The 24,142-nt window shown below is 39.9% G+C and overlaps 1 protein-coding gene across 1 annotated transcript in view; it reads left to right on the forward strand.

The window, feature by feature from the left end:
- Positions 1-24,142, forward strand: part of SH3D19 (SH3 domain containing 19) — a 67,929-nt gene that overhangs the window by 38,367 nt on the left and 5,420 nt on the right. Inside the window, exons 10-16 of the mRNA XM_086464811.1 lie at positions 10,151-10,258; positions 13,617-13,729; positions 15,935-15,993; positions 18,313-18,577; positions 19,918-19,986; positions 21,267-21,339; positions 21,649-21,779. Of these exons, the coding sequence (XP_086320937.1) occupies positions 10,151-10,258; positions 13,617-13,729; positions 15,935-15,993; positions 18,313-18,577; positions 19,918-19,986; positions 21,267-21,339; positions 21,649-21,779 (818 nt within the window). The remainder of the gene's footprint in view (positions 1-10,150; positions 10,259-13,616; positions 13,730-15,934; positions 15,994-18,312; positions 18,578-19,917; positions 19,987-21,266; positions 21,340-21,648; positions 21,780-24,142) is intronic.

A 24,142-nucleotide genomic window follows, 5' to 3' on the forward strand; every position in this document is an offset into this window, starting at 1 on the left:
CTAACAAATGCTGAGAGAAAGTGCCCGAGGTACAGGCATGACAACAATGCCGCATACAAATACCTGCTTAACATCGTAGCCAGTGATGTAATCATATCATAGGTCGACATTACCCAGTACAGCAAAATGATAGTCCTGATCCCTCTCCCAGAGGTGATAAACGCCACTGCAGGGAACACACAGTACATGTAAGGATTTGCTTAACACCACTGTGTGAACTGACATGGTGACCAATAACTGTTTAATGTAAGAAATGCGTATAGCAAAAGTGTTTTAACACGCTCTGGTCACATCTGCTGTTATCTGATTCCTTTGGGCCCAATGTTGGGTGCCAAAAAGGACTGTAGTGGTTTAGACCCAGTGGCTGCTTGCTGACTCCTACCCTCCCTCCCCAACCACAGTGGGGTAGGGAGGAGAATCAGAAAAAAAAAGTAAAACCTCATGGGTTGAGGTGAGGACAGTTTAACAGAACAACACAAGGAGAGAAGAAACAACAGTAATACTAATGAAATAATAGGTAAAGCAAGTGACACAATGTGACTGCTTACTGCCTGCACCCTGCCACATGCCACCTTCCTGAGCTGCCTGCGCTTCCCCAGCCACTCCCCCCTTATATACTGAGCGTGAAGTCAGTATGGTATGGAATCTCCCTTCAGCTAGTTTGGTTCAGTTGTCCTAGCTGTGTCCCCTCTCAGTTCTCATGAAAATCAGCACAATCCTAGACAAACCCATGAGTTTACCTCAAGCGATCCCATGGGTTTCGTCAGTGTTTGTCAGCATCTCCAACAACACAGCTGTTAGTAGAGTGAACTTGCCCTTATCCAAACATTAATGATCCGCTATGCCAGTTGAAGTCTGTGGGAGCTTTGGGAGCTCAACAGCTCTGAGACTGAGAGGTGAACTGTGGCAGAACCCTACATCAAACTCATGTCTCTGATGCTGTCCCAAGGGAAGTGCCAGGAAGGAGACATCAGCAATAACAAATCTGTAGAACTGCTTTCATCGGCAGCCAAAATTGATGCCAGTTTTAAGTGCCATAATTTTGGACTCAAAAGCTAGAGATAGTGTTCAAAGCCATTTATATCCTAATGAAATTACTCCTGTTCAAGTCAGTGATGTAGAATGTGAAAGCATCTGTTTGGGACTTTAAATCTTGAGGTGCTAATGCTATGGTGACAGTTGTGGTATTTTGGATGATCTGGGGTATTTTTACATTTCTCTTATAGCTGCTAACAGGGATTTGTGCAGTTCCTGAAGGTTAAAATTTTCAGTTATCTGGCGGGTGGGCTTTCTTCTCCCTAATCCATTTTTACAAAGGCTTGGGAATAAAATCCTAGTGCAAATTGAACTGAGTGTAAATTCAGAAGATCCATGATTTTACCCATAACTTGTATTAGTCACTATGTTAAAGCATGTAGCGTGCCTGCTTGCTAAATGTTCTCATAATGTATGTTTTGGACAAAGAAAATAAGGTAATAGTGCATTTAAAGCACACACCTAATTAAAACCTGGAAGTGATCTTGCTGGAATATTTTCATTCCTTTTCACCTGTGGAGAGTTACTCTTCTCCCTCATCTTCTCTCTTTATAAAACAGCATATAATTCACTGATTGCTCTATCCCTGATTTACCAGAACTCAATTTAAACCCAATGCTTTGAAAAGTAGTTCAGAGAGAGCCTTACCTTGGAGCAGGAGACAGCTGTCTCTTTTGATATCTTCATCATATTAGTGTATTTCAGTTCTAACAATACTACAACTACTGCATTTCTGAATTGTTTTATTTACCCATCAGACTACTTCATTGCAGTATAAAAGCTAATTTCTGCCTGTATGGTGAAAAAAACCCAACCAAACCAGTGCCTCTATCCATTTATGTGTATTGTTCCTTCTAATGGTATGAATGGTGGAATTTGTGCAACATTGTAGTCAATTCAGAAAAACTGCTGCTTGAGTAACTCCAAATTTGTCTGCAGTGGGGATATTGCCCAGCTGCTTGTTTTAATTGCTTCCTCAGGAAGGAAAAGAAAAAAGGGATTGAAATATTTCTAACTGGTAGATTAGTCCAGTCATATCTTCAAAATTATGCAGCTTTTCTTAGGGTTCCGCTGTGTTATTTCCAGTGACTCTTCTTGTGGTTAAAGTTACCTGTCTGCTTTTTTACTTACAAAAGTATGATCCCCAGAAAAGAGTGGGCTGTCTCATCCATTTCAATCTGCTCTTAGGCTTAAACCCCTGACAAAGCCAGATTTACTTGAAGAACGTGCTACTGTGGGGTGGAATAGTGGAGGTAGGGGTCTGTGCTGCGTCCTGTTGGTTTTGCTGCAAGGTTGGCAACCTCTAGCAGAAGCGGCAACAAGCATCCGTTAACTCTTCAGATGCTACAGGTGTTTGCTTAGAAATTGGAGCCTTTGAGGAGCTTGGAAGTGACTCCACTGTTACCACAGGAGAGGGGCTTATATGCAGTTTCAGAAAACAAATAAGGTTTTTAAACCATAGCTACATAATAGATGAGGAGTACTTTAAGTTGTCAAATGAAAATGAATTTGCTTTTTTGTTCCGTGTCTATAGATGCTGTTAAGTCGTAACATACAAGTGATAATGTTAGTAATAATAAGTGTCTTCTCTGATGGTTAAATCTGTTTATTTTACAATAGCACTTAAAATGTAGATATCCTTTAATCAGAGAGATTGTCAAAGAACAACAAAATGCTTATTTAAAAGAAGTGTTTGTAAATAAAACTATTTGTTTTCTTGTCCTTCACATTTTCTTGTCCTTCACATTTTCATTAAAAAAGATTTTGTATGCCCTACTGCTTTCTATCACCAGTCCTCTACTCTGGAGATGTCAAGCTTGCCTGTTTTGGGGCACTTGAATCTCTTGCCACTGAACAAGCATTCATTCATCTGTCAAGAATGGACAAGGCTATGTTTCTCAGTCTCCAGGGTAATTTGGAAGTTTGTTTTTTTAACACCCACTGTATGTCCAAATACCCTCCGACATCTAATATTTGAAGTTAGACCAGGTTATGCAACCAATTTCTAACAACATGACCTCATGGCTGACCTGTTCTGGGCAGGAGGTTGGATTAGGGACCTCCTGAAGGCTCTTGCAATCTGAACTATCCTAGTCTTACATCAACTAGCAAAATAGATTAATGATGTAGGAATAGCCTCCAAATAATGGCATAATAGCTTGTGCTGGTATAAGCAGTCCTTTTGTGCAAAAGATGATGTCATTACTGTCACCTTTACTAGTATGGACAAGCTAGAGATGAACCAAACAGTTGTGCTTTTAGATGCACACAGATAGTAAGTGTGGGCATTCCCACAGTTTGAGAGAAGTGCTGAAAGCTTGGAAAAGGTCTGTTTATATCTGTCTCTGTATATGATGTAGCACTGTAGTTTTCCACCCCATAAATGCTTGTATTGCCATTAAGCATTACAACAGCCCAAGAAATCTTGCTGTTCTAGTAGTAGATTTCATTTTATCGGCTCTCCAACTTTCTAACACTGTGGATGAGACGTTTCGTTGCTCAGTTAAGGACATCTTGCATTTTCAACAAGTACATTTTGGTTGGATCTTCTGTTGCTGCATCTCTCAGCAAATTTTTTCTATACTTTCCAGAGAATATCAAACTCTACATAATTATTTGACTTTGTGCACTTCTGTCATACTGATGGCTAGACTCCTCCAAACTCCACATGTATCCTGTGAACATCATTTATTCTTTGAATTGGATTCGTTCCTAAAAAATAGTGATCGCTGACCTTGAGTTGCCTTGCTTTTTGTGGTGATCTGTCAGGTGTCAGCAGTGAACAGGGAGCAATGCCTAAAACCTATGCAGGTAGCTCACTACATTTCCTCTGCTCTGGGTAGCAATAAATGTTGCTGGATAAATTCTTCCTATCCTGAAGTCTTTGCACAATGCTTTTTGAAAAATCTTGTTAATATGTGAGAAGTTTGAAATTTCTGTTTTGGCTTCTGGACATAATGTTTCTGGGAGGAAAGATAATCCTCAAGATAAAACTTTCTGAAATTACTGTGTGCTTGCTCCAGTGTTGAGTGTTTTTGATAAAACAGCATAAGTAGGTGCAGAAATAAAACTAATGCTCTGGCAACCACATTGGAAGTGCTACTTTTATGTAAAGGTTGTTACATATAAGAAATGTTTACCAGCCCACTCAAGTACGTGTTTGACTGAATGTGCCATATCAGGTAAAGCATATCTCTTTGGCCTCATGAACTATAAATCTCTGTATGAAGCAGGACCACACAGTCCGTTCATAGCTGCTACCACAACAACTGGACTAGTCATGAAAAACCTGTGTTGTAGACACTGGTGAGAAAGAAATCTTAGAATGTTATAATAGCAGATTTGCTTGTCTCTGCTCCAATTTTAAGTCTGAAGTCATACTAAGTCTACTTCTGAATACTATATTCCTTTTATTTGAGCAACCTGGTGTACTTGCCTAGTGTTAGGAGAATGCTGAGAAGTCTGAGTTTCACCTGAGTTTACTTTCAGGTTATGCAGAGGTTACATCCTGAAAAAGTCTGCATCCCATTCTGTCTCCCCTCCCCCCCCCCCCCCCCTTTTTCTTTTTTAATTTCCCAGTCTGTAAAAAAAATATAGTTGTATCCAGATCATGGCAATTTTCAATGCAGAGGGAGCTGCAAATTGTGTATTTTGAGAAAGGTGGTGTAGTCCATATTATTCTCTCTGGGTCAGAAATATGATTTCTAAGAACAGTCAACTGTTAATTTCAGTGATGAAAAATACTGGGGAAAACTGAGATTGGGAACATCACTGATGCTGCAATTTAGGTAGGATATCTGTCTAGTATGTCTATAGTTGTAAATAGGTTGAGATTTAGAACGTCTGTGAACATCAGACTTTTGGTTGTAGCATTTCGCAGAGTTTCTTGAGTGTGGACCCCGTTCCTCTTTGGGGTGTTATCTGTCAGGTTTCCATTCAATCTCAGCAATATTAATAGGAGGGGCCTGTTTTTGAGAATCTTCCCCCAAGTATGGGTTAAGTATGCTTCCACAAACACCAGAGTGGTTTCACAGGGCTAGGTTTTAATAGAACCATTTATTGATTAGATTTGGCTCTAGTCTCTGTTCGTGGAAGACCCCGATAACAATACTGTTCTGTGTGAAGAGAATGTGTGAGCCTTGCCTTTAACAGCTGATTTAGGGTTTTTAATTAAACATTGAAAGTTGCTTCTGTAGCGGCAAGCATTGTGATGTCAGCGTCAACACCTTTTGTACTACTTTGTTCCCATGCACACTAAGAGTACTTCTTGCAGAACTGAGCATCCTGACAGCAGATATTACTATCCTGTGCTTTTAGCTTTCCACATCTGATTTGTTTGGAGATTCCCCTTGTTGCTGTTGGGGTATCTGTTACCATCTTACTACCACTTACTTCTAAAGACTACCGATCAATATTTCAGGAAGATACCCATCTGGTAAATGCAAGTGGGGGACAAAAGCTAACTCTCGTAAACTGGTAAAAGAAAGAGATGATATATGGTGTATTAGCTTTCATTTGTCTTTCCTGCAAACAAGCACAGTAATATATGTTACCACATAAACCTTTGTAGAAAAGTGAGACTAAGGAAGACACAGGCTTTAAGCATCATTGTAAAAGTTTGGAAAAAAAATTTGATAGAAGTCTGTTGATATGTGTTATGAAAAATGCCTTGCAGATTAATTTCCTTGAGCTGAGAAGCTCTAAATGAGTATATTAACAAATCTGTTTTCACACCTCCCTGAATTATGCTCAAACGATGCCCAATTGTTGTTAAACAACATAAAAATTTGATGTGTTGTCAGTCCCATTGCACAAAGCAGCACAGTCATTTACTCAGCCAGTTTCTGCTGCAAACCCAACACTGGGGAATGGAATAATACAAACAAGGTAATGAGTTTTAAACTCATTATGAGGTGACAACAATATAATTGAATATAAGATAATGAGTGGAAAACTAAGGTTCATTGAATGGTTTTCTCAGCCTTAGAAATGACTTTTCTTAGACTTAAAAATTTCTTCTCATATTTATTGTTGTAGAGACCTCTGCCAACTGTTGAATGGTTGAGAGAAACATTTCTATGCATAGTAATGGTTAACGGCTGACAAGTAGTAATTTTGTACAATTTTAAATCTCCCATAAATTTACAGGAATACAGATCTGTGATTATTTTGGGTGTTTAGAGCATTTCCACTTGGTCTCACAAGGTCTATATTTTTATAAGATGGAGGCTTTGGAAAATTGTTTCCTCATTGTTCATGCAGAACTTCCTTAACCTCTGCAGAATCTTACCTTCAGAGATGCTCCATGAGCTGACATGTTCCCTATGGTCCTGCTGTGTCAAGGAGCCCATAACTTAGCCCTGCTCACCTTTCCTTTGCTTGTCCTGTGGCTCCAGCTCCCCAGCTTCCCAACAGGCCAGTGGAACTTTGAGGTCCTGCTGCCTTGCCAGGGTCACTCCTCAAATCTGTGGTAGAGTTGCTGAATAACTGAGAGAGAAGGAAGCCAACTTCTTTCAGCTGCACTAAAGTCAGTCTGAACAACAGCATAAGAGAAATCTTTTTTTAATGCAATTCAAATTTTAACATTGGAGCTAGCAGACATAGGTATAAAGGAATAAAAGAAAATTACAACGGCAGGCTCGCTTTAAGAGTGGGATTTTTGTTTCTTGTAATGACAATATTGCCAGAATGCTTGCAGCCCTCTTGTGGTCTGTGTTTCCAAGTGCCCTAGAAAAACCTTTGCTCTGATGGCAGCTTTCGTTGAAGACACTTAAACCTTTTACTGATGCATGCTAATCCATAACTTAAACAAGATGTTAGTTCTACCCTTACCTTCTAAAAACGTTGTGGGTTGCCTGTGCCTAATTTCTGGATGCACCAGTGTCTTTAGGCCCAATGTGATGGAGCCATCTTCTTTCTAGATGGCAACAGAGCTTATTTTTAACTATAGCCTTTTTACCTTTAGTTGTAGACAAATCATTGACCTGTCGTGATCCTTTCTACCTGAAGTGTATGCTCGAAGCTGTTGTATGAGCAGCCTGAGAGAAGGAATTGATGTGCTTTGATTCATGATTAAAATGTGACATGAAGGTGCCCAGGCAGATTTCTAGGGAGCCTGTAGACAGGTAGATGTCTTGACTTTGAGAGAGACCATGGCACAACCCCCCACGGCACACATGTACCTGATGGATACACCTACAAAGAGAGCCTTAAGTGAGGGGCTAGTGGGAGGTGGACATCTGAGCAGGGGTGAGTGTGCTCAGGCCCCACGGTGTGTTGTCCCTGCTGTTGCTACAGCTGCACGGTGGCAGCGGGAGCTGGGGAGAGATAGGGGCATGGACAGAGGCAACTGCTGGCTGCAGGGAGAAGCACCTGGCAAGGAGAAGCAGCAGCAGAGGCTGTGGGAGCTGTGTCTGCCAAGTCATGTGCATGTGGGAGGGCAGTCCATTACACTGGATATTATTCACACAATATTCAGCAGCCGAATAATTACACAACGTTTTTTTCTCTTTGAAATTACTTTGGGCCTATTTTTTGTTAAAAAAAAAAAATACAGAGCTTGATGTACTCTGTCTTCTTCCCGTCTCTCTAAAAATACCAAGGCTGTTTAAATTAAAATGCTAAAAGGTTTTTTATGAGGTTATTAATAAATAAATATTGTATTTATGGATTCTCTTAAATCTTATGTATATTCCTAGACACAGATGTCTAGTGTCTTGATAATCATAGACTGGTTTGGGTTGGAAGGGACCTTAAAGATCACCTAGTTCCAACCCCCTGCCATGGGCAGGGACACCTTCCATTAGATCAGGTTGCTCAAAGCCCTATCCAACCTGGCCTTGAACACTTCGAGGGAGGGGGCAGCCACAGCTTCTCTAGGAAACCTGTTCCAGTGCTTTATCACTCTCACAGTAAAGAATTTCTTCCTAATACCTAATCTAAGTCTTCCTTCTTTCAGTTTGAAACCATTACCCCTCGTCCTATCACTACCCTCCGTGATCAACAGTCCCTCCCCACCTTTCCTGTAGGCCCCCTTTAGGTACTGGAAGGCTGCTAGAAAGTCTCCCTGGAGCCTTCTCTTCTCCAGGCTGAATAACCCCAGCTCTCTCAGCCTGTCCAGCCCCCTGACATCTTTGTCTCCTTCCTCTGGACCGGCTCGAGCAGGTCCATGTTTCTTATGCTGGGGGCCCCAGAGCTGAACTCAGTACTCCAGATGGGGCCTCACCAGAGCAGAGTAGAGGGGGAGAATCACCTCCCTCAACCTGCTGGTCACACTTCTCTTGATTCAGCCCAAGATGCGGTTGGCTTTCTGGGTTGAAAACACACATTGCTGGCTCATAATCAGTCTTTCATCCACCAATACCGCCAAGTCCTTCTCCGCAGGGCTGCTCTCATTCCACTCATTGCCCAACCTGTATCTGCGCTTGGGATTGCCTCAACCCATGTGCAGGACCTTGCACTTGGCCTTATTGAACTTCATGAGGTTTACACAGGCCCGCCTCTCCAGCCTGTCAAGGTCCCTCTGTATGGCCTCCCTTCCCTCCAAGGTGTCGTCCACACCACACAGCTTGGTGTTGTTGGCAGACTTGCTGAGGGTGCACTCAATCCCACTGTCCATGTTGCTGACAAAGATGTTAAACAGCACTGGTCCAGATACTGACCCCCCAGGAATGCCACTGATCACTGGTTTCCACTTGGACATTGAGCCATTGACCATGACTCTGAGTGTGACCATCCAGCCAATCCTTATCCACTGAGTGGTCCATCCATCAAATCCGTGTCCCTTCAATTTAGAGACAAGGAAGTCATGCGGGACTGTCAAATGCTTTGCATCACATTATGTCATGCTGTCCAAAATTATATGTAAGAAATCATGACTTCATATTACGTAATTTTTCAAATTGTTTTTTATAAGTGTTGAAGATAAAATTTTATCAAATACAGGGCTTCCAACTTTGTCAGAAACTGTGGTGGTAGTTTTGGCAAAGTGTATGTTTTTATAAAAAGTCCTGAAGAATTTAAAGAGATGCCCAGCATACTTCCTCTCTGAAACTCTGACACTCCATAAATAACATCTCATTGAGCTAAAAAGGCCACCAGAGGAGATCAAACTCGGTTGTTGGGGCAATGAACATGTGTCATGGAGAATTTATATCTGGCATGCTTCTTCAGTTTCTACTTTACACATTTACATACGATACCGTTAAGTGTTGCCATTTTACTGCATTTTTTGATAATGTCAGAGAAAAAGGTAGCAGTTGTTAACAACAGAGAAGAGGTATAAATGAAGTATTGCTCTTTGACATGAAGGTGTACTTGAGAAAGAAACTATTGACTTAGATTTTATTTATGTACAAGTATTTTTACAGCTGCCTTCTACATGCGCATATGTTCCCATGCCTATTAATAAGACACCAGTGCTTAAGTTTATGAAGCATAGAAAGCATTGCTCCTGTCTTACCAATGGAATGATTGAACAGGCTTGTAGAGGAATGAGTGATACAGGCAGGGGCAGAGCTCAGGCACAACTTCCAGTCCTTCGTCTGAACCAGTCTCCTCCATGACACCAGGTTTATAATCAACAAAATGATGTAGAATTGTCCAGGGAATTAGTTGCTCTACAGCAAAGACATTTTGTAATCAGTAACATTTAAATGCTTTGCTTTGCTTTGTTTTGTTTTGTTTCTGTAAGCCTTTTGTCTGCTGCAGTGCTGATTGTTTAGCTTTGGCAAGATTTTATTGATTAAAACTTTTTAGTGAACGTGTTCACAGCTATGTCTGCATATTAGAGCAACTGCTTTGAAAACATTTCCCTAAAGTCATTCTGATTTCAGGTCCCTATTACCAAGCAATGCAGTTCCTCTTGTTCAGTGGCTTATATAATCCCAGAAGGCATCTGGAGCACGTTTATGTTAGGTCAACTAGGAATGCATATGTACAGAAAGATGTTGTTTACAAAGAGCTGAGTAAATCAGCTGCATCAGCCTGATTTATATTTTTTTTATTACTTTCTTGGGTGTGAAATATGAATGTCCTTAATAATGAAAGCAATACCCAGTGAGGTTTATGTTCAACAAATAAATATTAAGTATGTTGGGTTTCTTATTCCTTTTAGATCCATTTCAGTTCCTCATCAAAAGTGAACCTGCAAAGGAACAAACAGCTCAACCAGCTTTAGCCCGGAAACCCACCGTGATCCGAATCCCAGCTAAACCCGGGAAATGTAAGTTCTTCTCCCAAATTGTCTGAGAAATCCCTGTCAGAAAATAATTTTAACTGGGTTTTACTATTTACTGATTGAGTTGCTGTTTACTAGCTATATTAGCTGCCAAAGGAGTCCTCTGGTACAGTTTGACAAGACAGAGGAGCCAACATAAGGGCTGTAGTGGGAGGGAGAAATAGCTGGGAGTCATGTTCCCCTTTCCCTGCCTCCCAGCTACCTCATCTGGTTCCCTCCCTTGCACTAAATTTGATGTCCCTCAAACCTTATGGAGGTGATGAATATCAGAGGTGAAATGGTGTGTGTGTGAGGATCTAAAGTCTGGCAGGGAAGAGCTGGAGGACGCCCTTTCAGGAGAAGCAAGCTTGTTTCATCAGCTAAACCATGCTGCTGAGCTGTACCTTTAGTCAAATTGACTTCTGCTCTGACATCAGCTGAGGATATTGCAATGCTGCTCCCGAGCTTCCTGGGAGCAGGGCTGCCACTTGTCAAAGGAAGAACCTTGGTGTATTGAACTTACCTTCAAACACAGCTTAGTTGGGATGTAAGCATGGCTTTCGCAGCTTACATCAAAATGTTCCTTTGACCCTTGTTAAATTTAAAATCTGTGGCCATTTAAGAAATAGTGTTTTGGTAGCAGTTGAGGGAATAAAAAAGGCATGTGAGAACTTGGATGCAAAAACCTGATGTGTTCACTTCTGTGTCAAGGTCTTGACTATAGTTTTCTGACAGTTACCATATCCCTAATGCCTTCCAGCTCTAATGCTTTACAAATGACACTGGCAGTGCCTCAGAGTGGAAATTTATTAGAGAGCCACAAGGTCTTTGTGTTGATCTTTGTATGCTGGAGTATGTACTTGCTTCTATTTAGCCTTACATTTTATCCTCAAAGCTCAGGGAGAAATGTCACAAGATGGCTTTTAAAACTCATATTTCAAAATCGTGTTTTACTACACTGAGTAGGTGTAGAGCCAACTTGTAGCAACTAGATGTCCAGGTGGCTTTTCTCCTAAGAATTTCTCTCATTATTCCTAAAGTTCCCTTCTTCTGTTGCAACACCCCAGTGCTAAAATACTAGGTTTTCTTTTCTCTGCATACATGAGAAATCAGTGGAAAGGATTAAAAATGCAGAGAAGACTGAAGATAAAGCTATGAGGAAAAGTCTTTCTCTCAATACCTAATTGTAAATAAAAGGGTTTCTTCAGTTGGAAGAACGTGCTTATGAACTACTGTAAAGAACCCAAGACAATTCTTCACAAAGGAAATTGTCATTTCTATTACAAAAAAAAAAAAAAAAAGGAGCTGGAGTCTCTCTTGAACTTGTAGCTAACCGGTCCCCTGCTGCTCTCTAGTGGTAATTGAACTTTCCACAGGAGACTGCTGCTCATACTGTACTTAGCTACAATTGTCAGGGGGGTCTGAAGGACTGCTTTGTGGGAGGCTGTGGCTGGAAGATTAATAGGATGTGGAGTAACAGAAGTAGGTTCCAAGAAAGCAGAGTAGCCTTTTGTCAGATAGGAGCTGCTGCAGAAATGTAAGTTGTTGAAAGTTAAAAAATGAGAAAAGTACAACTGGGCCAAGGTATGACCGGATATAGTCGGATTTACCCTGTAAGAGGGCCACAAAATCTCAGTACAAGGGACCGTTCACCATCATGGGTGTGGAGGGAGATTAATTCTGTCAGGAACCAGCACAAACCAAAAAGAAAAACCCCCATAAACAAAAAAAAAAACCCAGCCAGCAATACCAAAACGGGGACAGAGATGGATGCTTAAGAATTTGAACTCCAGTAAAGCACTCATTTAGCATTAGCATTTTTGTCAAGATGTGATTAGAAAGGAAGCATTGAATTTCCACTTCAGTCACTACACTTAGAAAGCACTGAAAATAACAGCAGCCTTCTAGTTCTTGATGTGTTTTTTTTTCTTCTTTTATTTCCTTTAATTTTGGTCTTATAAAGAGTAAAGGCAAGGAAATTAGCCCATCTGTATATGTATTAAGATTTGAAGTGGTGTGAATAAATAAATCTCTCATACTTTTTATACATCAGTAAGGTATGATAAGAGAAGATTTCTCTTGCAATTACTGTCAGGTATTGCTTTTACTTTTCATCCATCATTCTAGCTTAGAAGAGTGATGAACTTCACTAACTTTTTTTTCCTGTGCTTGGTCACTGCCAACACGGTAACTGTGACCTGCTCCTAAGAATAAGGGATTTGTTCTTGAACTGAGCCATTTTTAAACATCATACCAGTGGTTTAGGTCATAGTAATGCAACTGAGATGTTAAAAACAACACTTCTCTTTCCTATGTGTCTTTTCTTTGTTGAGTGTACTTTTCATGAAATGAACAACTGAAAGTTTTAATTTTGATAGAACCTCTCTTCTTTTTTGTCATCAATCTATAAATGTCCAGCCTGTCTACACATATTTTTACATAACTCTGAGACTGGCTGGAAGTCAGAAGAGCTTAAGTGTCTGAAGTTCTTCATATGAAGTGAATTTTCTTGGTATACAACTACATTGTAAAATAGATGGCAAAGTCTTAATACATAAAGACAAAATGATTGGTAAATATGCTGGCAAAACCTATCCAAGTGCTTTGCAGGTTTCAATGGCAGAGATGTTGAAAGCAAGTATCATATAATTAGCAGGTTGATATGGTCTTTATTGAGACTGAGGACATCGTCACTCTTCTCTATTAAAAGCTGTACAGTTTCCTCTTCCATGTCCTAAATTTGCTTAGCTCCTTAAAGACTACGGAAGACCTTCCATCTCTGTTTTCTTTCTGTCACCCTGAATTTTGTAGCAGGCAACGGTTTCTTTTCTTGCCTTTACCTTTCTGGAGATTCTTCCATCCAAGTCTCCTGATCTTTCAGGGCTACTTGAAATAACCCTCAGCTGTTTTCCAGCCTGAAGGATATTCCAGGAGCTGACAGCTGAAAAAAAGTGAGCCAGTTTAGAAATGTGGCTGAGATGGTGATGGTGTTTCACGGTATCCAGTAATGAGCCTGACATTCCCAGGGGTAGAAACTCTTCTACTCGTCTAATATTGTATCAACAAGTATTGCAGCTGAAACCCTAGAATAACTTGCTGGTGTCCTGAAAGTAAAGTGAAGATCTGTTATGCAGGATGGGAAGTACTCCTGAAGTCAACCTCAGAGTTGCAATGTTTCCTTCATGTCCCTTTTCTCCTCACTAGTCTTTAAGTGGTCTTGCCCATTGGCTGCTCTGGCTTTCAGGAAGGAAGTTGTGTTCACAAAAAAATGCCCCAAACCAAGGTGGATTCTCTTACCTGTTGTTGGTCCATGTAAAGAAGCTATTAATTAGACTTTCATTTGGGAACTTTTGGTTTTTTACAGCTTTAAATGAAATCCCGCATAGCCCTCCACCACTTCCGGCTGAAAAGCCTATTGGGAACACCTCCGATATCACAGTGGGAAAACCCAATAGTGGTGACCTAGTAAAAAAAGTGGTAAGTTAGAACTGTTTTCCTGTATTACAGCTTCATCTGCTTTGGTTAACAGATCCCTTGTGACTCTCAAGCATTTGTAAAGTTATTTGAAGGACGAAAGGATGAAAAGGACTACTCAAACATATAAGGCTTTTTTCTTTTAAGTGTGTTCTCTAATTCAATTAGGTAATTTAGACTGGTGTCAGTTCTGAAAAGTACTTTGTTGATTATCCTAAACTTTGATCACATCTATCTTCTTTCTTTATTTAGCAGCTGTAATCAGGATATTCTACAATTTAGTTTCAAAAGCACTGCAAAGTGGTTCAAAGTCCAATGAGATTTACATAGTGAAATATTGTCAAAGTCCTTTAGAAATATATTTTTTTACCTTCGTACACACAGTACCTCTCTGTGTCTGTGCTAATTCCCAGGCAGAGGAACCTTTTCTGTAGAAGAATTAAGCTTGCTTTCTTCAGTTCTTTCCTTCTAGTTGTTTTCTACTGGTCCTGTCAGAGCCAGAGTAGAACCATCTATTTTGGAAAGTAAGGCCCTCCTGGGCACATAGTAACAATAGACATTGTAGCTGTGTATCCTATATGCCCTTTGATACAGATTTACGAAAGGGAATTAAAATAAAGTAGAAAATGGCAGTAGAGTTTCCAAATATTGAGTGTTGTGATGATAAGAATGGCAGAGGATCTTGTGGAGACAACAGGCAGCAAAAACATCAGATCAGATCAAATCAAAAGCCCTCATTAGATGGACAGCTGCCAACAAATGTCTTTGTGGCTACCTCTGCTAATAGGATAAAGGGGTTTTTAAATGTCGTGATTGAAGAGGCTATTCACAGAAGTCTCATCTTTTCTGGATAACGCTGAAAAAGTAATTTCCATTACAAGATGTTAAATAACATTTTATACAATGCAACTCCAACACTTTTACAATGTCATCCAGCCTATTGTGACAGACATGTGTAAGCTTCAGAGGATTTTGTTAAGAAAAAGACTACATCAAATCCACTGAACATTTAAGTCTTATCTTTGGAAAGGTAAAAACTTCTGTGCTTCTAAAACTAGTATTGTTTGTCAGTGGAAGTGGTTAACCAGCAACCATAAAAATTGTTGACTGTAAGCAGCAGTTGGCACAGATTTCTTCCTTTTTACACAGAGGAGGAAAATTGTTGGTATGAGGGTAACATGCCCATCTGAAAGTGGAAGGTTGTTTTCTTTCTAATCAGGATTGTTTAATAAGGAACGTTCATTTGGGGACTTAATCAAGGGTTAAAATTTTGTCACAAAATACATCTAGGTATTCTCTAGATGGGAAAAATCTCATAAATTGTTTACAGTTTCAAGCACATGTATCCTTAATTAAGTAAACAAGACTGTTTGCAGCTATTTAAAATTACTGGTTCAAAAAGGACACTTTTGAACCCAGATTCAGCATTCTGGTTTACCATGTTGTTCCACAAGCAGCTGTGCTTGTTCAGTGGAGCTGGCAGTACTTTCTGGCACTGGCATGAAAATGGAACAGCAGGAGGCAGAAAGGATGGGAACTTGTTCATCCATTACTGTGGTCCAAGCCCTTCAGACATGGCACATGTTCCCCTCTGCTGACTCTGCTACAGGATAGTAATCTCTGGTGGGGTCAGGATGGGCAGCTGGGAGGAGTGACGCCTTAATCTGCCAAAGCAAGATTCACCAGTTTATCTGTTAGCTCTCTAGGAAACATACTTAGATGCCTTCTTCAATGAGAGCTAATATTTGCAAGAGATGCTGTCCTGTGCAAGTTGCATCAATGTCATGTTTTCTGCTTTAAGCCTGTTCAAAGTGTTTTATCTGTCTGATTTAAATGAAAATTGATAATGTAACTGCAGCAGTTGGAATCCTATGGGCAGTGAAATTGTACATTTGTGTGACTCCTGGATTTGGCTCCTAAGTCCTGCCTCCCATGTAGTAGGAAAAGAGGGCTGGGTCATCACTGATGCACAACTTAAGCTGTGATTCAGGTTGTCAACCAGGTTATTTACATGTCCCTCTATGTCCAACAAGACTTTAAAATGCTAAAACACACCATAATGCATATTACTTTATTCCCAGACCTCTAGAAACTCTTGTTTTTCCTGTCTGCAGGATATAATTTCATAGGAGAAATGCATCATTTAAACAAGATCATTTCTGTTTCTTAGGCTTAAAGAAATGGCTTTTTTCTTTTGAATCTTTGTAGGAGTTGGATCATTCAGAACAGGGTGGAGTGCCTCAGCTAGAACCTGTATTACCCCCAAGGTAAGTGCAATTCTTCAGTGACGCACTTAAAAGCGCTGTTCCTGAGTTAGTTTGCCTAGTTAGTTTCAATGTAGGCACTACCATTTCTAGTCCTAACTCAATAGGCTTGGGTAGGTAGTGTGCTCACTAATAAATACGCAGGACCAAGTCACTAGCTGATTAAGACTTGTTTGTGCATTATCGGTATGAGCAGGGAGATTATCAGAGGCCAGCTGTTTGGCTCTTTAGCTAATGTACAGAGGCTGCTGACAGTCATTCCTTTCTGCATCTTTAACCTTTTCACCCACAACTGAACTTAGAACATCCCCTCCTGCATATTGCTGACCTTTTGATCAACAGCCCTCACAGTCATGGCTGGGTTTGACTGGTGAAGGAATGGAGATGGCAGATGCTGCCACCCTGGACAGGGCAGATCCTGGGCCAGCACCTTTCCAGAAGCACTGGCTAGTTTATACAGCTCACTTCAGACCTAAAACACCTGAGAAGGTGCAGAATCAATTATAATCTCAAGGTTTTTTATTCTTTTGAACCAACAAGAAAGAAGGTCTGCAGAGGCAAAAGTAGCTGGACCAGCCTTAAATTCAGGTCCACTAAATGCCAGAGACAAACTGGAAGGAGATAAGGCGTTGGCTAGCTAGCCCACTGTGGCACTATCAGCATCTGCACTCTAAAGCTATGGGTTTAAACACAAGAGTTTGCTCTGTTGTGTCAGGACAAGAGAATCTTTCAGTTATTAAACTTTTTCTACTTTTTCATTAACAGGAAACACTTCATTATTGCCCCTTATGTGCTTGTTACTTTCCCCCGGTCTGTTTAGCATAACAGCATTCCTGATTCTCCCCAGGGTCTCTGGAACTGCAGTAAATGCTTTGTCCTTTCACTTCTTGGCTCAAATGGATTTTTTTTTTTTTTTAAAGTAAGCAGTAATAATTCTCTGAATTACTTGTTAGGGCTTTCTTGTTTAATTAAGTTGCCTTACAAACGTATGGGTTGATTTGTTTCCAGATTTAATGCAGTCTAACTTGGAATTTCCCCTTTTGTCAATATTAAAAATAGTTAGTTTAGGATGAAGCCAAGAAAAGGGAGAGGTGGAAGTTGAACAGAAGTGGAAAATTTTTTTGAAATTTAAAAAATAATCCATACTCAAATAGTAATAGAGAACTTTTATCAGGAGCATTAGTAGAGCACTAATATGTTCTCAAGTGGTGGATGACATTCACAAAATATGTCAGAAGGATACTCAAAGATCCACTAATGCACATTTGTTGTGGTTGACAATTTTTACAGACCCTTGAGGAATTCACGTGAGCACATAATTATGCTGAATTATACTATATGAAAAAAAAAGAGAGACAATTGTAGCAGAAACTTGCAGTAACTGGCTGAAGATTTCCCAGTAACAATCAAACAATATTGTGGGTTTGGAATAGTGGTAGTGCTGGGGTTCTTAATAACAGGAAGCCAAAGTTTTTTGTACATAATGCTTGTTTATAACAGAGGTGATTTTTGAATAGCAAATTATTGATTTGACCACACTCTTTGATTCTAAAAATCGTGGCTTGTGTGTACTGTATAGGAAGGGGGTTTTTTAATCAATGTTTAGTACGGGGGATTTTTTAGATTTTTTAAACTTTTTTTTTTTTTTAAATTAGCACTGTCACTTTCTAGTCTCTGATTTTGGTTTCTAAACTACTTGTACGCTAATGAGAGTGTGGTACCTCCAGCATTGCCAGAAGACTCAAGTATTTTCACCAGTGTTTTCTTTCTGCAATAGACATCTGTTGCGTAAAAATGGTAAATTCTGCTATTGATGCCATTGTGCAAAGTGGTGTCGTATGTCATGAGTTTCAGCACAGGCCCAAAAGTCACTTCAGGTAAATGACATCCCAGGGCATGAGCTAGGCTGATTCCTGAAGGCCACTAGATCAGCAGAGCTTCTCGGGGCTTTCACTAAAGCTCTCCACTAGAAGAACTTCATCCTGAGGCAGCTTCAGACAAAGCTCTTTCTAAAGGTGGATTGCTGAAAGAAATCCTGCTTATGTAATGGTCTCCTGGGAAAGCTGTCAGGCTGTTGATATGCAAAAGTGGTGAGCAGACTTGGAAATATGTAGTCAAAGGATCTAAGGACTTGATCATCCAGCCCCAGTGTCTGAAGAGTTCATGTATTCACGGAGAGCTTCAGATACTACAAGCTCTACATCCCACGTCATCATGAGTGGCATTTCCTTACTGCGTACTCTATAGCTAGGGCTGTGGTGGAGGATGAGGTGGCAGGCTTATTACTTCGCATATTTCTCTGATGGTTTGCCCAATTTTTAGGCCTGTGGATGGAAAAATTATACCTGCTCGACCTCCCCCACCTAAAGGTGTTCCTGGAAGGCCACCTCCACCAAAACTGTCTGCAGCCAAGACGTCCTCCCAGAAGGATACTCTTTCACGATCTACTTCTGACATCGCTTCTGATAAAAAACCCAGCAAGTTTGGATTGGGACCCAAGAGAGCAAAAAGTCAAGTCTTTAAAAATCCAGATCCAGCATTACCTCCTAGACCTAAACCAGGTCATCCTCTCTACAATAAGTACATGGTGAGAGTTGAGATATTCTGAGACTGTTGTTTATAAAACAGTGCTGGTTAAAATAGTAGTGGAAAAAGGTAGTAAGGTCTGTTACTGTGATGTGGCTTTCAAAGTGCACTTATCACTAGCATAAACTTCCTTAAAAAATACTAATAGATAAATATTAATAAATACTGTAAGGTAATACTGCAGAAAGCAATATATACATACAAAGTATAGATATATGTGTGTGTATTTTTGAGTATATATGTACTTTTTGCATATATATACATATATCTTTAATGCATAGCTTTTGGGTTTGGGGGTTCTTTTTAAAGTCACCAGTTCTGAATTTTGTTACAGCACGTAAAATAATGCTAAATGATTGCATTTGTATATTGGTTTTCCCTGTATATGTCAAAATGCTTAAGAAAATTAGGGGAGCATTAAAAATTAAAAAGTAGTTTACCTTGCTTAATCATGCCTGCAATGAGTGAGGAATGTAACATCACTTATCTTACATTTTCATCCTACTGATGCTATCCTTTGTCATTATAAAAATGTTTCTTTTTGGTATTGCATATGTTGTTAGGGAATATTAAATATAAGTGGATCAACATTACAGATAAAAAGGAGAGAGTCTTTCCGCAGATATTTGAAACTTGTCAGTGATCAGGGCTGGTGACTGCTTGAACCAGTGCTGTTGTCAAAAAAAGCACACACATAAGCATAGTATGGACAACATCAACATGCAGCATGAAGTGGAAGCTTTCTGTTGCCTTCTTTTTGATCTTCACTCTTGCATTTAGATCCTTGGTGGAGCAAAGGAGTAAGAAAGAGAGAGAAATATATATCTAAGTTGATAGTAGGAACAGCTTTAAGATAAGGGAAGCATGTTGCTTCCTCTGTGGTGTAGCCACACCTATTTATATAAGAAACATGTGACATTTTTGTAGATGAGATTTTTTTCAGTAGCAGATCACTGGTAGTTCCCTGCCTCAAGTGTTACTGTCAATGAAATTTTCCTCACAGGTTGTTTTTCCAGCGCCTTCCATGACAAATGAATACATTTCTGTGTCAGTGTGTTGCTGAACATCATGTACTATATGGTATGATACCAGTTAGGTGGCTAAGACACTTTTAAAGAAGATGACACCACCTCGGTTTCTCAAAGTGGCATTTCATCTCACCAGCCATTTGTGCTGAATGCCTTCCAAAGGAGCTTGTCCTCTTCCACTGGACGTCTAAATTAGGTACCTGTAGTAGGTGATTTGAATAGTTCCATCGTCTGACCATTTTCACTTGCAGAGGGAATTTCAGGTGCTTAAAAGTGAAACAAACTTTTCCATTTGCCTCTCTTTCTGTTCAAGCTACCTGTGCCTCATGGAGTTGTCAAGGAAGATTGTCTTCCCAGGAACACCGGAGAACGGTCCTGTAAGGTAAGACATTTTTTTTCTGCTGATAAATACTTAATGAGCAAGACTCCTGTTCTGTCAAGTGCTTTAGGCATTAAAGGTTACACTGAGAAATGTAATAGTGGTTTATTAAATCATTGTAGTTCTTTAATAAAAACAAAACAACCACCAAAACAAAACCCAATAATGGTGATTTGCCTTATAGCACAGGGACATTCCGCTTCTGAGACAGAGCAACAGTAATTACTTGGAGTGCCAGAAGGGAGAGGAAACTGCTAAAGTTCCTCTGTCTCATAGGAAGATAATCACTTAATCACTCCTTGGCTGAGTATCTGAAAAGTGGGCAAAAGATAAGGGAGTAGTTTTATGAAGTGCTGTATATGATATATCAGTGAATTGGCTTTGACATACACACCTCAAAGTATTTTCCTCTCAGCTTCTACAGAACCTAACCTGTTTTTAAAGTATGTCTGTATTAATATTAAATAGCTAGTATAAATTATAGCTATGAGCAGCCTTTTTGATTATTGTCAGAAACCTGCATGGCTGAAATAGATTTCTGTGCAATCTGTTGTTATCTGTTTTAATTCATATTATTCTGGCCTTATCTTTGTCCATGTTGGACTTTTTTGCTTGGGTTTTTTGTACGCAATGAGTTACTTTGCATGTAGTTCACGCACAGTGACTGTCATCAGTACAGTCTAAAAATTCCTAGTGGGTGGTATAGAGAAGGCGGCTCAGTATTTTGAATATAATTTTCCTTTATAAAGATCCCACAACAAAATTGTCATTTCCCCTCAGCATTATCTTCCTGTAAGCAAAGGCCCAGTGGCTTGCTCACCCCTCTAAAATACTTGGCAGTCGGCAGATGTGCTGGCCCTGATGAGTGTGCTGGGGAGAGTTGGGCTGGGGTATTCTTTCTGAGCAAGGAAGAGTAACTGACGGCATGCAGTACTGAGCAGCAGTGCAAAGTTCGGCCACAACCCTTGTGATGAGAGTTGCTATCAACGCTCCAGCTTTCTGACCCACAGAGGTAGCTGAGGCTTCATCTATACTGTGAAAAGTTACGTGCCTTCCCTTCCTTTCACTGACTCAAAAGTAGATTTTGGTGAAATGCATTCTGTTTTACACTGGCGAAAGCCATACAGAATTCAGTACTAGCTGTTGCCTCCAAAGGTGATTTCCTGATACCAGAACAACATTGTGTCCAAAGCCAGAAAATTACTTTCAGCGTACACAACAGAGAATCTCTCTTAGTCCCTTCCATGATTTATAAACTACTTGGATTTTTTTGTTGTTGTCAGGATTCAAACCATCCTCCAAAAGTTTCTGCCACAAGCGCACCTCATGCTGTAGTCCTGCATGATTTTTCTGCAGGTAAGTAAATGTGAATATTCTGGAAGCTTGTTTTTCTCCAAGACTTTCAAATGGGAATTTTCTTAGGAACTGGAGCTTAAAAATGATGACAAAGCTCAGCCTGCAAGGTCTGCATGTGGAGTTGTTCAAATCCATGGGTTTAGCTGTAGCTGGGCCAGTCTTTTAGTTAAAGCTAACTTGGTTACTCAAGTATAATTAAGACTTTCTGAAAACTCATTCTGGTTTTGTCTATGGTATTTATATCAAGAAGGTTTAACTTAGAGAAAATCATTGAGAGTGACAGTTAACTGAAATGATGCTGTCTTACAGAGCATGCTGATGACTTGGACCTTCATTCTGGAGACACCGTTTGTCTTTTGGAGAAAATCGATACAGAGTGGTACAGAGGAAAATGTGGGAATCGCACAGGGATATTTCCTGCCACCTTTGTTAAAGTAGTTGTATGTGGGATTTGTATACATTGCTACATAAGACCCTATTGCATTTGTTTTCTAGTTCTATTTTACTACAGCTTCTGTGTGTTTAACTCCATTCTGTATTTAGATAATCTCTTTTCCCTCTGGTGGCATATCAACTTGTTTGTAAGGTATTAGAAGGATGCTTGATTTGGCACAACTGACTTGTGTAATGGGGATTATTTTGCTGTTAATTTGAAGCCAAGTGAGAAAACCATAGCCCTTACCAGATTCTCTTTGTTAAGCTGGGTAGTTTCTCAGGGTCTACAGAGCAGATTCTTTTTCACAGCTGCATGTAAGAATAAACCCTCAGTAAGTGGTTGCTTTTTGTGCCTCCCCCCAGCTTCTACCATTTTCTTATCCCTTGAACTGTGCTGGAGTCACCACTTTTATAGCCATGTAGTGAACTAGGTCAGGGCAGCCGTTGGGCCCAAAGAAACATGTTATTTTTTTTCTTCCTAGAATACTTTTTTCCCAGCTGGATCAATTCACCTAACTGGCTTACTAAGTGGCGCCCAAATGGTTGTGCTGGCATAGTGCAAGGAGATTGTGTTGTTGCAAACGAGCAGCTTAATGCAATCCTGTTACTGAATGTGACACTTGACGGTAAACAGCAGGCAAGAGACAGGTGCTGGTTTGGAGCCCAATGGCAATTAATTGAGTGCCTCATCTTTAAAAGACATACAGTATGGTTCGCTGTGTCAGAAGCTGGGTCAAATCTATTGCAAGCCTGAGTATGAGATTGAAGTCTGTTTTGTGACAACGGAAAGGGCTGTTGAGCTATCCACACCAGCCGTATGGACATGGAGGAATGGTAGACTGACACCAGGATGCAGTAAAGGTGTAGGGCTGGGCATTAAAGATAGTAAGTGTCTGTGTCAAGCTGGGACGGGTGGCAGAGATGAGCACTGCTGCTACATGGGCAATACCAAGTATTTGGTAATGATCAGAGAGTGTAGGGTATCTGTTTAGTTTGTAGTGGTATTATTGGAGAAAAATTTTAAGATTTGAGAAGTGCTGAAGAATAAAAACTAAACTCAGAGTTAGTAATAACAGAATCATGCTTGATTTGCTTTCATGAGAAAGATTTGTTAGCTAAATCCATTAGCTGCTTCTACACAGGCCAACAATTTAATTTAAAAGCTCTTGTTACTACTGATGGCTAATAGAGAAAAGATCTTACGTTAAAACAGAATGAGTATTTGGGGTCAAATTCAGCATTGATACAGGCAGATACTACTTCATAAAAGCTAGGGAAGATGTGTTTCAAATTTCTGTTTTAGTTGTAAAAGGTGGTTACCCTTTGAGTGCAAAAACCTTTTGTTTCAGCAAAATTAAGTAAAATTTTAAAAAAAGGAAAAAGAGTGCAGTACATGAGGCTAATTTAAGGCGCGAATTCTCCTGTTCATTCATGTCAGATTTAATCTTGATATAAGGTCTCTGTACAACACGCTGTAGTGTGTTTTGCAATACAGAGCTGGGTAGTAGCTTAGGTCTGGACACCTAACAATAACACATGGTTATTACCTTCATAGAATAAGGTAATATAGAACCTTCAGAGCACCACAGATACCAGCTCCTCTAGCAAGAGCACTGCAAGGATTATTTGTCCTAAAAGGCAGCATGATTTCCTCCAGCCCTTCACATAAGCTAATGAAATATTCTTGCTGATTTTTATGGGAACTGGCTCATGCGATAGCGAGCTGTAACCCAAAGCTCCTCTCCAGGGTCTCTACGCTTGTAGTCTTACACATCTCACAGATCATCCTTCATGCCACACCAAAAACACAATTGGAGTCCTCTTATGATAAAGGACTTGAATGCTGTCTGTTTGATATATCCATGTATTGATTTTCTAAATTATGTTTCCCCAATTCAAGTGAGATTTGTGAGATGTATTTTTGTTTGGAGGACAGCTGGCTACCAAGGCCCGGAAAGGATAAGTGTAAACAACAGATTTGTCTATTGTGATATATTGTGCTAGTAAATAATATAGAGCAATTACCAATTGAAAGTTGGGAGCTAATGCAACAACATGTAGTAACATCCAGTCCCGTATTCTGTCAATCAATCATGCCACAAGTAGAAACAGTAAACCAGCTTTGTAATAGAAAACATTAAATAATGCTCCTTGTTTGCATGAGATGATGGAAAAATGAGAAATCAGGCATGCAAAACCACAGTCTACATTAGTATGGTCATATATCACAGCATGCCAGCGACTATAGAGTGTCACATGGAGGTCATAACTGGAGCTTATGCTTAGCTGAAAAATAGATTATTTTAACCAGTTCCAAGTTTATTGTAGTTATGTTGCCATGAGCTCGAAATGGAAGATTTTACTTATT

The sequence above is a fragment of the Leptosomus discolor genome, chromosome 4, assembly GCF_034619465.1.
Source record: "Leptosomus discolor isolate bLepDis1 chromosome 4, bLepDis1.hap2, whole genome shotgun sequence".
Taxonomy (NCBI): Eukaryota; Metazoa; Chordata; class Aves; order Leptosomiformes; family Leptosomidae; genus Leptosomus; species Leptosomus discolor.